This window comes from Nerophis ophidion, linkage group LG03 (genome assembly GCF_033978795.1).
Source record: "Nerophis ophidion isolate RoL-2023_Sa linkage group LG03, RoL_Noph_v1.0, whole genome shotgun sequence".
NCBI classification, from domain to species: Eukaryota; Metazoa; Chordata; class Actinopteri; order Syngnathiformes; family Syngnathidae; genus Nerophis; species Nerophis ophidion.
Window position 1 is genome coordinate 8,878,610 of NC_084613.1, and position 15,933 is coordinate 8,894,542.

At 42.0% G+C, this 15,933-nt stretch overlaps 1 protein-coding gene across 1 annotated transcript in view; it reads right to left on the bottom strand.

Moving 5' to 3' along the window:
• The window catches only part of LOC133549072 (DNA (cytosine-5)-methyltransferase 3A-like), a 76,739-nt gene that overhangs the window by 18,981 nt on the left and 41,825 nt on the right, over positions 1-15,933 (bottom strand). The window contains exons 9-18 of the mRNA XM_061894172.1: positions 15,120-15,227; positions 14,898-15,054; positions 14,684-14,830; positions 12,973-13,017; positions 12,817-12,896; positions 8,021-8,133; positions 4,466-4,649; positions 4,312-4,396; positions 444-589; positions 277-367 (exon numbers count right to left, since the gene is read on the bottom strand). Of these exons, the coding sequence (XP_061750156.1) occupies positions 277-367; positions 444-589; positions 4,312-4,396; positions 4,466-4,649; positions 8,021-8,133; positions 12,817-12,896; positions 12,973-13,017; positions 14,684-14,830; positions 14,898-15,054; positions 15,120-15,227 (1,156 nt within the window). The remainder of the gene's footprint in view (positions 1-276; positions 368-443; positions 590-4,311; positions 4,397-4,465; positions 4,650-8,020; positions 8,134-12,816; positions 12,897-12,972; positions 13,018-14,683; positions 14,831-14,897; positions 15,055-15,119; positions 15,228-15,933) is intronic.

Here is a 15,933-nt window from a genome sequence, read left to right on the forward strand (position 1 = left end):
AATATGGAATAAAAAACCCCACATAAGTCGTAAAGATAAAAAAAATAGATTAAAAAAAGCCATTTATCAACAACACCCGGAAACGCTGCCGGCTTCTCTGGGCCCCGAGCTCATCTAAAATGGACTGACGCAAAGCGGGAAAGTGTTCCATGGTCTGACCAATCCACATTTCAAATTGTTTTTGGACCAACGTTATCATGGACGCCCCTGCTTATTTCAGCAAGACCATTTACACAAGTTGCCGACTTCACTGGTTTGTAGAAGGTTGAAACCCACCGTAAAGGCCTTTCCTGGCGGGGTTGACGATGGAGAGGTCATTGCAAGGACTTCCTCCGATCACCAGGTCAAAAGGACCCCACTCTTGTATCTGCAGGGGGTCAGAAGAGAACTGGTCTAAGGAAGACGGAGACTCTTTGGTCTTGCCCTCGGGGAAGTCCACTCACGTTTTTGCGTGTGACGGTCCTCACGTCGCCCACGTACATGATGCGGCCTTGATGGCGGACGATCCCCACCGTGATGGAGTCCTCGCACACCTCGGAGGCCACGTAGCGTCCCACCTCGATGCCCAGGTCTCGCAGCACCAGCAGCCCTAAGCCACGTCAGGGTCAGAGGTCAGGGACTACCACCACAATCATGTGGGGAAAAAAAATAATTTTCCACCGAGGGCCACAAAACGACAAATTGAAGGAAGCGGGGGCCCTTTTGGTCGTTTTCACCTTCAAAACCAGTTCAATGTGTAGATTGTTTTAAAATAACTGGAAAATAACATTTTGGTACGAAAATAGCTACAAAAAATGTTGTAGCATGCTAATGTTAGCATGCTAAAATGCTAGAAAATTTAATTTTGGTAGAAATTTTGTGTGACTGCTGAAGAGCCAATCCCAAACTGAAATGCTAACAGATAGCGTCAAGTAACAAAAAATATAGGCAAAATAGACTAACAGTACTTTGCTAACATGCTGTAAAATTGTTTTAAAAAATAGCCCCCAAAAAAAGCTAAAAAAAAAAAATTGCAAAAAATTTTTAGCATGCTAATGTTAGAAAATGTAATTTTGGTAGAAATGAGTAGATTGTTTTTAAATAACTGGAAAGTAACATTTTGGTACAAAAATAGCTAAAAAAAATGTAGCATGCTAATGTTAGCATGCTAAAATGCTCGAAAATTTAATTTTGGTAGAAATGTTGTGTGACTGCTGAAGAGCCAAAGCCGAACTGAAATGCTAACAGATAGCGTCAAGTAACAAAAAATATAAGCAAAATAGGCTAACAGTACTTTGCTAACATGCTGTAAAATTGGCTTAAAAAATAGCCACCCTAAAAAGCTAAAAAAAAAAAAATTGCTAAAAACATTTAGCATGCTAATGTTAGAAAATTTTATTTTGGTAGAAATGAGTAGATTGTTTTTAAATAACTGGAAAGTAACATTTTGGTACAAAAATAGCTTAAAAAATGTAGCATGCTAATGTTAGCATGCTAAAATGCTAGAAAATTTAATTTTGGTAGAAATGTTGTGTGACTGCTGAAGAGCCAAACCCGAACTGAAATGCTAACAGATAGAGTCAAGTAACAAAAAATATAAGCAAAATAGGCTAACGGTACTTTGCTTACATGCTGTAAAATTGGCTTAAAAAATAGCCACCCTAAAAAGCTAAAAAAAAAAAAATTGCTAAAAACATTTAGCATGCTAATGTTAGAAAATTTTATTTTGGTAGAAATGAGTAGATTGTTTTTAAATAACTGGAAAGTAACATTTTGGTACAAAAATAGCTTAAAAAATGTAGCATGCTAATGTTAGGATGCTAAAATGCTAGAAAATTTAATTTTGGTAGAAATGTTGTGTGACTGCTAAAGAGCCAAAGCCGAACCGAAATGCTAACAGATAGCAGGCTGGCCAGATAGCGTCAAGTAACAAAGAATATAAGCAAAGTAGGCTAACGGTACTTTGCTAACATGTTGTAAAATTGGCTTAAAAAAAAGCTACAAAAAAAAAAGTTGCAAAAAAAAAAAAAAAAAGGAGCATGCTAATGTTAGCATGCTTAAATGCTAGAATATAAAATTTTGATAGAAACTGCTGAAGAGCCAAAGCCGAACTGAAATGCTAACAGATAGCACACTGGCCAGATAGTGTCATGTAAAAATTATATTTAAGCAGAATAGGCTAACGGTCCTTTGCTAACATGCTGTCGAATTGGCTTGAAAAAATAGCCCCAAAAAAAGTTACAAAAAATAGCTACCAAAAAATGTAGCATACTGATGTTAGCATGCTTAAATGCTAGAATATAATATTTTGATAGAAACTTTGTGTGAATTCTGAAGAGCGAATGCCGAACTGAAATGCTAACAGTTAGCAGACTGGCCAGATAGCGTCAAGTAACAAAAAATATAAGCAAAATAGGCTAACGGTACTTTGCTAACATGCTGTCAAATTGGCTTAAAAATAGCCAAAAAATAGCTAAAATAAAATGTAGCATGGTAATGTTAGCATGCTGAAATGCTAGAAAATTTAATGTTGGTAGAAATTATGTGTGACTGCCGAAGAGCCAAAGCCGAACTGAAATGCTAACAGTTAGCAAGCTGGCCAGATGGCGTCAAGTAACAAAAAATATAAGCAAAATAGGCTAACGGTACTTTGCTAACATGCTGTCGAATTGGCTTAAAAAAAAGCCCCCCCTCCAAAAAGCTAAAAAAAATAGCTAAAAAAATGGGGCATGTAATGTTAGCATGCTTAAATGCTAGAATGAAATATTTTGATAGAAACTTTGTGTGAATGCTGAAGAGCCAAAGCCGAACTGAAATGCTAACAGTTAGCAGGCTGGCTAGATAGCGTCAAGTAACAAAAAATATAAGCAAAATAAGCTAACGGTACTTTGCTAACATGCTGTAAAATTGGCTTAAAAAAAGATACAAAAAAAATTGCAAAGAAAAAAAAGGAGCATGCTAATGTTAGCATGCTTAAATGCTAGAATATAAAATTTTGATAGAAACTGCTGAAGAGCCAAAGCCGAACTGAAATGCTAACAGATAGCACACTGGTCAGATAGTGTCATGTAAAAAGTATATTTAAGCAGAATAGGCTAACGGTACTTTGCTAACATGATGTAAAATTGGCTTTAAAAAAAGCTACCAAAATAAATTGCAAAAAAAAAAAGGAGCATGCTAATGTTAGCATGCTTAAATGCTAGAATATAAAATTTTGATAGAAACTGAAGAGCCAAAGCTGAACTGAAATGCTAACAGATAGCACACTGGCCAGATAGTGTCATGTAAAAATTATATTTAAGCAGAATAGGCTAACGGTACTCCTGCTAACATGCTATTGGCTTAAAAAATAGCCCCCCCAAAAAAGCTAAAAAAAATAGCTAAAAAAATGGGGCATGTAATGTTAGCATGCTTAAATGCTAGAATGAAATATTTTGATAGAAACTTTGTGTGAATGCTGAAGAGCCAAAGCCGAACTGAAATGCTAACAGTTAGCAGGCTGGCCAGATAGCGTCAAGTAACAAAGAATATAAGCAAAATAGGCTAACGGTACTTTGCTAACATGATGTAAAATTGGCTTAAAAAAAGCTACAAAAAAAATTGCAAAAAAAAAAGGAGCATGCTAATGTTAGCATACTTAAATGCTAGAATATAAAATTTTGATAGAAACTGCTGAAGAGCCAAAGCCGAACTGAAATGCTAACAGATAGCACACTGGTCAGATAGTGTCATGTAAAAAGTATATTTAAGCAGAATAGGCTAACGGTACTTTGCTAACATGATGTAAAATTGGCTTTAAAAAAAGCTACCAAAATAAATTGCAAAAAAAAAAAGGAGCATGCTAATGTTAGCATGCTTAAATGCTAGAATATAAAATTTTGATAGAAACTGAAGAGCCAAAGCTGAACTGAAATGCTAACAGATAGCACACTGGCCAGATAGTGTCATGTAAAAATTATATTTAAGCAGAATAGGCTAACGGTACTCCTGCTAACATGCTATTGGCTTAAAAAATAGCCCCCCCAAAAAATTATTATGCTAATGTTAGCTAGTGTGTGAATGTTGTCTGTCTGTCTGTTGGCCCTGCGATGAGGTGGCGAATTGTCCAGGGTGTACCCCGCCTTCCGCCCGATTGTAGCTGAGATAGGCGCCAGCGCCCCCCCGCGACCCCAAAAGGGAATAAGCGGTAGAAGATGGATGGATGGATGGATGTTAGCATGCTAAAACGCTAACTGTAACATGTGCCAAGTACCACATGACATCATTTTGAGGCGTGTGCCTGCTTGTCACCACAAGGGGGCGCCAGAAGCGGCCTTAAAAAAAAGAGCTCACCTGTGGCGATGCCGTCAAAAAGCGACAACACCCGGATGGGCTTCCTCTGCTCCACCACCACCGGGGCGTACAGCTTCGGCGACTCCTGAGAAGCGGCCACACGTCAGCAGGTGGGGAAAGCGGCGAGCGAGTGAGGACGACGGCGGCGACTCACAAAATTCTGGTCGTGGTTGTTGGCGAAGAAGTGCTGCAGGCGGCGGGGCCAGTCGGCGCGGCGCAGCAGCAGGCCGTACGCCCCCTGCTGGCCGCACATGAAGCAGTTCCAGGGGTCCTGGCTGATGGCGGCGTGGGCGGCCCCTTGGCCCACCAGCAGGTTGATGCACTCCACGCAGAAACACCTGCCACACGCCACTAAGTCACATGACTATTCTTCTCTTACACCCGGGACTAGACATCATCACAAATGACACATGCTGTACATTAATCCATCACAGGGCAGGATGGGTAATATGCAAAACACTTGGGCCACATTTTAGATTGGTTAGGGGGGTCGGAAGGGAAATACAAACCCTGTTTCCATATGAGTTGGGAAATTGTGTTAGATGTAAATATAAACGGAATACAATGATTTGCAAATCCTTTTCAACCCATATTCAGTTGAATATGCTACAAAGACAACATATTTGATGTTTTTTTTTTTTGTTTTTTTTTTTGCAAATAATAATTAACTTAGAATTTCATGGCCGCAACACCTGCCAAAGTAGTTGGGAAAGGGCATGTTCACCACTGTGTTACATCACCTTTTCTTTTAACAACACTCAATAAACGTTTGGGAACTGAGGAAACTAATTGTTGAAGCTTTGAAAGTGGAATTCTTTCCCATTCTTGTTTTACGTAAAGCTTCAGTCCTTCAACAGTCCGGGGTCGTATTTTACGCTTCATAATGCTTCATTTTCCATGGGAGACAGGTCTGGACTGCAGGCGGGCCAGGAAAGTACCCGCACTCTTTTATTACAAAGCCACGCTGTTGTAACACGTGGCTTGGTATTGTCTTGCTGAAATAAGCAGGGGCGTCCATGAAAAAGACAGCGCTTAGATGGCAGCATATTTTGTTCCAAAAGCTGTATGTACCTTTCAGCATTAATGGTGCCTTCACAGATGTGTAAGTTACTCATGCCTTGGGCACTAATGCACCCCCATACCATCACAGATGCTGGCTTTTCAACTTTGCGTCGATAACAGTCTGGATGGTTCGCTTCCCCTTTGGTCGAGATGACACGAGGTCAAATATTTCAAAAAATAATGTGAAATGTCGACTCGTCCGACCACAGAACACTTTTCCACTTTGCATCAGTCCATTTTAGGTGAGCTCGGACCCAGCCGAGCCGGCGGCGTTTCTGGATGTTGTTGATAAATGGCTTTGGCTTTGCATAGTAGAGTTTTAACTTGCACTTACAGATGTAGCGACCAACTGTAGTTACTGACGGTGGTTTTATGAAGTGTTCCTGAGCCCATGTGGTGATATCCTAATACACCCCCATACCATCACAGATGCTGGCTTTTGAACTTTGCGCCTATAACAATCCGAATGGTTATTTTCCTCTTTGTTCCGGAGGACACCACGTCCTCTTGTTTCCAAATATAATTTGAAATGTGGACTTGTCAGAACACTTTTCCACTTTGCATCAGTCCATCTTAGGTGAGCTCGGACCCAGCCAAGCCGGCGGCGTTTCTGGATGTTGTTGATAAATAGTAGTGGTCGAGTTTTAACTTGCACTTACAGATGTAGCGACCAACTGTAGTTACTGACGGTGGTTTTATGAAGTGTTCCTGAGCCCATGTGGTGATATCCTGTTCACACCCCCATACCATCACAGATGCTGGCTTTTCAACTTTGCGCCTATAACAATCCGAATGGTTATTTTCCTCTTTGTTCCGGAGGACACCACGTCCACAGTTTCCAAATATAATTTGAAATGTGGACTTGTCAGAACACTTTTCCACTTTGCATCAGTCCATCTTAGGTGAGCTCGGACCCAGCCAAGCCGGCGGCGTTTCTGGATGTTGTTGATAAATAGTAGTGGTCGAGTTTTAACTTGCACTTACAGATGTAGCGACCAACTGTAGTTACTGACGGTGGTTTTATGAAGTGTTCCTGAGCCCATGTGGTGATATCCTGTTCACACCCCCATACCATCACAGATGCTGGCTTTTCAACTTTGCGCCTATAACAATCCGAATGGTTATGTTCCTCATTGTTCCGGCGGACACCACGTCCCTATGTTTCCAAAATAATTTGAAATGTGGACTTGTCAGAACACTTTTCCACTTTGCATCAGTCCATCTTAGGTGAGCTCGGACCCAGCCAAGCCGGTGGCGTTTCTGGATGTTGTTGATAAATGGCTTTGGCTTTGCATAGCAGAGTCTTAACTTGCACTTACAGATGTAGCGACCAACTGTAGTTACTGACGGTGGTTTTATGAAGTGTTCCTGAGCCCATGTGGTGATATCCTTTTCACACCCCCATACCATCACAGATGCTGGCTTTTCAACTTTGCGCCTATAACAATCCGAATGGTTATTTTCCTCTTTGTTCCGGAGGACACCACGTCCTCTTGTTTCCAAATATAATTTGAAATGTGGACTTCTCAGAACACTTTTCCACTTTGCATCAGTCCATCTTAGGTGAGCTCGGACCTAGCCGAGCCGGCGGCGTTTCTGGATGTTGTTGATAAATGGCTTTGGCTTTGCATAGCAGAGTCTTAACTTGCACTTACAGATGTAGCGACCAACTGTAGTTACTGACGGTGGTTTTATGAAGTGTTCCTGAGCCCATGTGGTGATATCCTTTTCACACCCCCATACCATCACAGATGCTGGCTTTTCAACTTTGCGCCTATAACAATCCGAATGGTTATTTTCCTCTTTGTTCCGGAAGACACCACGTCCACAGTTTCCAAATATAATTTGAAATGTGGACTTGTCAGAACACTTTTCCACTTTGCATCAATCCATCTTAGGTGAGCCGGCGGCGTTTCTGGATGTTGTTGATAAATAGTAGTGGTCGAGTTTTAACTTGCACTTACAGATGTAGCGACCAACTGTAGTTACTGACAGTGGTTTTATGAAGTGTGCCTGAGCCCGAGTGGTGATATCCTTTACACACTGATGCGGGTTTTTGATGCAGTACCGCCTGAGGGATCAAAGGTCTGTGATCTAATCGCTTACGTGCAGTGATTTCTCCAGATTCTCTGAACTTTTTGATGATTTTACGGACCGTAGATGGTAAAAGCCCTAAATTCCTCGCAATAGCTCGTTGAGAAATGTTGTTCTAAAACTGTTCGACAATTTGCTAACAAAGTGGTGACCCTCGCCTCATCCTTGTTTGTGAAAGACTGAGCATTTTTTGGGAAGCTGTTTTTATACCCAATCATGGCACCCACCTGTTCCCAATTAGCCCGCCCACCTGTGGGATGTTCCAAATAAGTGTTTGATGAGCAGTCCTCACCTTTCTCAGTATTTATTGCCACCTTTCCCAACTTCTTTGTCACGTGTTGCTGGCATCAAATTCTATCAGTTTGAACATCAAATATGTTGTCTTTGTAGCATATTTAACTGAAAATCAATAAAAATCTCCAGTTTTACTTTACTTCTTCTTACTTTACTGTCAGATTAAACAGAGAAATAAAACACTTCAAATATGCAATCTAAAGCTAAATGTAATATTATATTTTTTAGGAGCCTTAGATAACAGTAAGGATGTTCTCACCGGCAGCAGTTGTTGTTCCCGCACATGAGCACCTCCCGCCCGCCGCAGCAGACGGTGCAGTAAGACTGGTAGCCGTCGTCGTCGTACTGGTAAGCGCACTCCAGGAAGCAGTTCTGCCACAGGAGGGACCGCCAACACTCACACAGAGCCACACACAAAACACACTACATTGCCAAAAGTATCCAAATGACGACAATCTCGTGTCCAAACCCGGTGTATCGAATCAAGCACTTAGGCGTGGAGACCGTTTCTAGAAACATCTGCGAAAAAAACGGGCCGCTTTCAGTGATTTCCAGCGTGGAACTGTCACGGGCTGCCCGCCTGTGCCACAAATCCAGTCCTGAAATTTCCTCGCTTCTAAATATCCCGACGTCAACTTTATTAGAAGAAAAGTGAAAAGTTTTGGGAACAACAGCAACCAAGTGACAGGCCATGTATAATGACAGAGAAGGGTCGGCGGATGCTTTCTGCACAGTCTGGGGTGTCAGAATAATTGTACCTAAGTTGCCATTAGTTCACGGCGAGAAGACAAAAGCTACCGAGAAGTAGGATGGTAAAACTCCACCGTGTAGGATGGGAAGCAACATGAAGGTGTTCTGTTTCTTTGATGTATTTGTAATCCACAGAAAGATATTGTCTTGACTCGAAATAAACAAAGCAGACCGGCACCTCTTCTTTGAACTGTTTCACGACCTAAAAAAATATTCCAAAGTCAACTTTATTATAAGAAAAGTGAAGAGTTTTGGGAACAACAGCAACCAAGTGGTAGGCCACGTAAACTGACAGAGAGGGGTCGGCGGATGCTTTCTGCACAGTTTGGGGTGTCAGAATAATTGAACCTAAGTTGCCATAAGTTCCCGGCGAGAAGACAAAAGCGGCCTTCGATCCTACGAAGAAGAAGGATGGTAAAACTCCACTGTGTAGGATGGGAAGCAACATGAAGGTGTTCTGTTTCTTTGATGTATTGTAATCCACAGAAAGATATCGTCTTGACTCGAGATATACAAAGCAGACCGGCACCTCTTATTCGAACTGTTTCACGACCTACAAAAATATTACAAAGTCAACTTTATTATAAGAAAAGTGAAGAGTTTTGGGAACAACAGCAACCAAGTGGTAGGCCACGTAAACTGGCAGAGAAGGGTCGGCGGATGCTTTCTGCACAGTCTGGGGTGTCAGAATAATTGTATCTAAGTTGCCATGAGTTCCCGGCGAGAAGACAAAAGCTACCAAGAAGAAGGATGGTAAAACTCCACCGTGTAGGATGGGAAGCAACATGAAGGTGTTCTGTTTCTTTGATGTATTGTAATCCACAGAAAGATATCGTCTTGACTCGAGATATACAAAGCAGACCGGCACCTCTTCTTCGAACTGTTTCCACGACTTCCTAAAATATTCCAAAGTCAACTTTATTATAAGAAAAGTGAAGAGTTTTGGGAACAACAGCAACCAAGTGGTACGCCACGTAAACTGACAGAGAGGGGTCGGCGGATGCTTTCTGCACAGTCTGGGGTGTCAGAATAATTGCATCTAAGTTGCCAGGAGTTCCCGGCGAGAAGACAAAAGCTACCAAGAAAAAGGATGGTAAAACTCCACCGTGTAGGATGGGAAGCAACATGAAGGTGTTGTGTTTCTTTGATGTATTGTAATCCACAGAAAGATATTGTCTTGACTCGAATTAAACAAAGCGGACCAGCACCTCTTCTTCGAACTGTTTCACGACCTACAAAAATATTCCAAAGTCAACTTTATTATAAGAAAAGTGAAGGGTTTTGGAAACAACAGCAACCAAGTGGTAGGCCACGTAAACTGACAGAGAAGGGTCGGCGGATGCTTTCTGCACAGTTTGGGGTGTCAGAATAATTGTACCTAAGTTGCCATAAGTTCCCGGCGAGAAGACAAAAGCGGCCTTCGATCCTACGAAGAAGAAGGATGGTAAAACTCCACCGTGTAGGATGGGAAGCAACATGAAGGTGTTCTGTTTCTTTGATGTATTGTAATCCACAGAAAGATATCGTCTTGACTCGAGATATACAAAGCAGACCGGCACCTCTTATTCGAACTGTTTCACGACCTACAAAAATATTCCAAAGTCAACTTTATTATAAGAAAAGTGAAGAGTTTTGGGAACAACAGCAACCAAGTGGTAGGCCGCGTAAACTGGCAGAGAAGGGTCGGCGGATGCTTTTTGCACAGTCTGGGGTGTCAGAATAATTGTATCTAAGTTGCCATGAGTTCCCGGCGAGAAGACAAAAGCTACCAAGAAGAAGGATGGTAAAACTCCACCGTGTAGGATGGGAAGCAACATGAAGGTGTTCTGTTTCTTTGATGTATTGTAATCCACACAAAGATATTGTCTTGACTCGGGATATACAAAGCAGACCGGCACCTCTTCTTCGAACTGTTTCACGACATCCTAAAATATTCCAAAGTCAACTTTATTATAGGAAAAGTGAAGAGTTTTGGGAACAACAGCAACCAAGTGGTAGGCCGCGTAAACTGACAGAGAGGGGTCGGCGGATGCTTTCTGCACAGTCAGTTGCTGCAGAACTCCAAACGTCATGTGACCTTCCGATTAGCCCACGTACAGTACGCAGAGAGCTTCGCGGAATGGGTTTCCATGGCCGTTCCGCTGGGTCCAAGCCATAAATCACCAAGTCCAATCCAAAGCATGGGATACAGTGGTGTAAAGCACGTCGCCACTGGACTCTAGAGCAGTGGAGACGCTTTTTTTGGACAGATGAGTCACGCTTTTCCATCTGGCAATCTGATGGACCAGTCTGGGGTGTCAGAATAATTGTATCTAAGTTGCCATGAGTTCCGGGCGAGAAGACAAAAGCTGTCTTTGGCCCTACCAAGAAATAGGATGGTAAAACTCCACTGTGTAGGATGGGAAGCAACATGAACAGACCGGGTTTGGAGGTTGCCAGGACTGAGTGTGAAATTTGACGGAGGAGGAATTATGGTGTGGGGTTGTTTGTCAGGAGTTGGGCTTTGAACGCTTTTTCCTCTGGTGACTCAAAGCGCTTTACATAGTGAAACCCAATATCTAATTGTTTACATTTAAACCAGGGAGCAGGTGGGTAAAAGTGTCTTGCCCAAGGACACAACGGCAGTGACTAGGATGGCCGAAGCGGGGGATCGAACCTGCAACTCTCAAGTTGCTGGCACGGCCGCTCTACCATCCGAGCTATACGTCGGGAACAGTTTGGAGCGGGGCCCCTTCCGCTTCCAAGCAAGGTCCATAAAGACGTGGATGACAGAGTCTGGCGTAGGGTGAACTTGACTGGCCTGCACAGAGTCCTGACCTCAAGACTTTTGGGATGAACTAAGAACGTAGACTGGGAGACTGCATCCACCCATACGCTTTTGGAAAAAACGGTGGAAAATTCCTATAAAACCAAGAACTATTTCTTGAGTACTGATTAATGCGAAGGGCTACCAGTTTGATAAACACTTCAATAAATTGCCAGAAATAGCCAATTTACTCAATTTACCTTTAATAAATAAATCTATATATTTAAAAAAAAATGGGTATTTCTCATTCTGTTGTACATTTTTTTCCTTTTCCGGAAGGTTTTTTGTAGAGAATAAATGATGAAAAAAACACTTAATTGAGGGGTTTAAAAGAGGAGAAAGCAGGGAAAAAAATTTAAATTTAATTTTTAAACATATATATATAGATATATCTATATATATATATATATATAGATATATCTATATATAGATTTATTTATTAAAGGTAAATTGAGCAAATTGGCTATTTCTGGCAATTTATTTAAGTGTGTATCAAACTGGTAGCCCTTCGCATTAATCAGTACCCAAGAAGTAGCTCTTGGTTTCAAAAAGGTTGCTGACCCCTGCTTTTTAAAATATTTTCTTGGATTTTCAAATTCTATTTGAGTTTTGTCTCTCTTAGAATTAAAAATGTCGAGCAAAGCGAGACCAGCTTGCTAGTAAATAAATACAATTTAAAAAATAGAGGCAGCTCACTGGTAAGTGCTGCTATTTGAGCTATTTTTTAGAACAGGCCAGCGGGCGACTCATCTGGTCCTTGCGGGCACCGCGTTGGTGACCCCTGGTATAAATGCACTCGTCAACCTTGTGGACAGCCTTCTCAGAAGACTTGAAGCTGTAATAAATGCAGAAGGTCATATTAAACCCTGCGGGTTAGGAATGGGATGGCACTTCAAGTCCGCTGCCCGGATCATGTCATATTCTGTTTTTGTTCTATCTTTGTATCGTATTCTGCTGGTATTTGACTTCCTTAGTTCCAGGTGGCACTTCCTGTTTTGTTCTGTTGCCATAGTCACGCATTAGTGTCACCTGCCTCTTGTTTTTGACGGGCACCTGCCTCGTCTTTACTGTCCTTATTTAAGCCTGCTTTTTCCGTTTACTCGTCCTCGCATCCTAGTTTCTGTTCCACACAAAAGGTGACGACGCTGATTCCCAACTCTGGTAAAAGACTGTTTTTGTTCTTCCTAGCTTCCGCGCTATGCTTCCTGTTTTTCTAGCTCCCATGCTAGCTCTTTTTTTCTTTTTTCTAACTCCCATGCTAGCTCTTTGTTTTGCCTGTTTATGCCTAGTGCAAGTTTTCTGTTTATAGTCTGTTCCTTAGTGTAAATAAATCTTCATTTCTTCCAAGTCCGGCTGCATATTTGAGAGAACGAACCCGCACCACGATGCCAGCTAACCGTCACACATAATACTTTTGGCAATGCAGCGTACCTTCTTTGACGCAAATATGGGCGGCGGTACTTTAAGCGACCACTAGATGGCGGCGAGGGATGGCTGACCTTGCAGTTCAGGCACATTCCTCCGGCAAAAAGCGGGTGTTGGATGCTGACGTGCAGACTTCCACAGGAGATGCAAACGTCTGCGTGGGGTGAGAATAATGGACGGCGGTTACGTCCCCGCACGTGGTGTGTCCTCCATGGAACCACGGGACTTACCCTCGATGTTGTGGACCTTCTGTCTCACGTCGTGAATGAGGCGCTCTGAAATAGAGGGAGTCGGCACAATTAGCATTTTAGCCATGCTAGCATTTTAATCAATTATTTGTAGGTACACACGTCAGAGTAAAATACTTTGGTATTTCCATCCATCCATTTTCTACCGCTTGTCCTTTTTGGGGTGCACCCTGGACAAGTCGTTTTTTAGTATTTGACGGTACAATTAGCATTTTTAGCATGCTAACATTAGCATGCTAGCATTTTTAGGTACACACCTCAGAGTAAAATACTTTGGTATTTCCATCCGTCCATTTTCTACCGCTTGTCCTTTTTGGGGTGCACCCTGGACAGGTATTTTAGTATTTGAGAGTAAAAGTGTGTGTGTGACAATCATGGTACTTTAACTTTTTAACTTTTAAAATTTGAATTTTAGCATGCTAACATTAGCATGTTAGTTTTGTTTTTGTTTTTAACTAATTTAGCAGCTATGCACCTCAGTTTCAAATATTTTGGTAGTCCACTAATGCTAACTCTAAGCATGCTATTGTTAGCATGTACTGTACTTCCATCCATCCATTTACTACCGCTTGTCCTTTATGGGGTGCACCCTGGACAAGTCGTTTTTTAGTATTTGACGGTACAATTAGAATTTTTAGCATGCTAACATTAGCATGCTAGCATTTTAAACAATTATTTTTAGGTAAACACCTCAGAGTAAAATATTTTGGTATTTCCATCCGTCCATTTTTCTACCGCTTGTCCTTTTTGGGGTGCACCCACCCTGGACAGGTATTTTAGTATTTGAGAGTAAAAGTGTGTGTGTGACAATCATGGTACTTTAACTTTTTAACTTTTAAAATTTGAATTTTAGCATGCTAAAATTAGCATGTTAGTTTTGTTTTTGTTTTTAACTAATTTAGCAGATATGCACCTCAGTTTCAAATATTTTGGTAGTCCACTAATGCTAACTCTAAGCATGCTATTGTTAGCATGTACTGTACTTCCATCCATCCATTTTTCTACCGCTTGTCCTTTATGGGGTGCACCCTGGACAAGTCGTATTTTAGTACTTGACAGTACAATTAGCATTTTAACATGCTAGTTTCATTTAGTTTTTAACTAATTTAGCAGATATGCACCTCAGTTTCAAATATTTTGGTAGTCCACTAATGCTAACTGTAAGCATGCTATTGTTAGCATGTACTGTACTTCCATCTATCCGTTTTCTACCGCTAGTCCTTTTTGGGGTGCACCCTGGACAAGTCGTATTTTAGTATTTGACAGTACAATTAGCATTTTAGCATGCTAACATAACCCTCAAGAAGAGATGCTTTAAGACATGGCTAACTAGCTTGTGGCTAACATCCATCCACAGTGTTTAGCTACTTCTGTAGCTAAAACTCTGTTGTCTGTCTATGTTGTGTGTCCAGTTTTAATAATAACTTTTTACAGGTTGTCCCTCATAATCTGTACAAAATAATAGGTATGAAAACGTCACTATGTGGAACGGCACACGTCAGCACACTAATGAGGAGTCATTGTTTGAGATTTTTTTGCTAAAATAAAGCTAATAATGCCATTTTTTTCTGGTCCCCTTTATTTCGAAAAGTACTAAAACATATGTAAACACATTTTGGCACCAGTACCGGTACTAAAATATTGTACCCAGGAGGTAATGGATCATCACATTTCCAGCATTTTCTGTGCTTACCTCGCGTCCTTTCGTCGACCACGTCCTTGTTCTTGGCTTTCTCCGGCGCGCTCTTGCGAGGCTTTTTAGCCGGCGGGGGCGTGTAGGCCGCCGCTTCAGGCTCCGCCCACATCCCCGTGTAGACCTCCTTGTACGGGTCACGCTCCTCTGAGGGTACGACCACGGTGGAAATCAGTGGAACCGTCACGTTCTTTACCTTCCGGCTTGTTCTTACCTTCCGGCGGCTCCAGACCTTTGGGTCCTGCGGGCTGGAATCCCGCCAAAGCCCAGGCGATCATCTCCTTGTTCAGGACCTCCGTCGACTTGGACGTCTCCGGGTCCTCGCCGTCGGGGCGCGCGGCGAACTTTTTGCCCGCTCGGCCGCCCGCCGCCTGCGAGGACATTTTAGCTGAGCCTGAAGGGTGTGCAGGTTTTGGTGGTGCGGGTCAGACCTCACCTGGAGAACCTCGGAGATGGCCTTCCTGTACATGGGCTGCTTGCTGTAGGTGGCCTGGTGGAAGGCAGTGTTGAAGGAACTGAAGGGCAAGAGTTTCTCAACGCAAACCTGCAAACACACAAGATATGTTATGTGCCTGTATCGCACATGATATCACACATAAGTAAACAAGCTGCAGGACTACTTGTATCGCACATGATATCCTACATACCACGTTTTAGGGCGCAACCAAAAGACAAGATCTAGCAAAGACTGAACAGACTCGCCAGCACGCCACGGACCGATCCCGATATCAATATGGGATCACTACGCAAGTTACAAAAACAAAGAGCAACTTACTGTCAGCAAGCGGTGTCTAACAGGACTTTTTTTTTTTACACACAACTTGACATTTCAGTCAAAGTGAGGACATTTTTTACACACAACTTGGCATTTCTGTCAAAGTGAGGACATTTTTTACACACAACTTAACATTTCGGTCAACGTGAGGACATTTTTTTACACACAACTTGACATTTCGGTCAAAGTGAGGACATTTCTTACACACAACTTGACATTTCGGTCAACGTGAGGACATTTTTTTACACACAACTTAACATTTCAGTCAAAGTGAGGACATTTTTTACACACAACTTGGCATTTCTGTCAAAGTGAGGACATTTTTTACACACAACTTAACATTTCGGTCAACGTGAGGACATTTTTTTACACACAACTTGACATTTTGGTCAACGTGAGGACATTTTTTTAGACATAACTTGACATTTCGGTCAAAGTGAGGACATTTCTTACACACAACTTGACATTTCGGTCA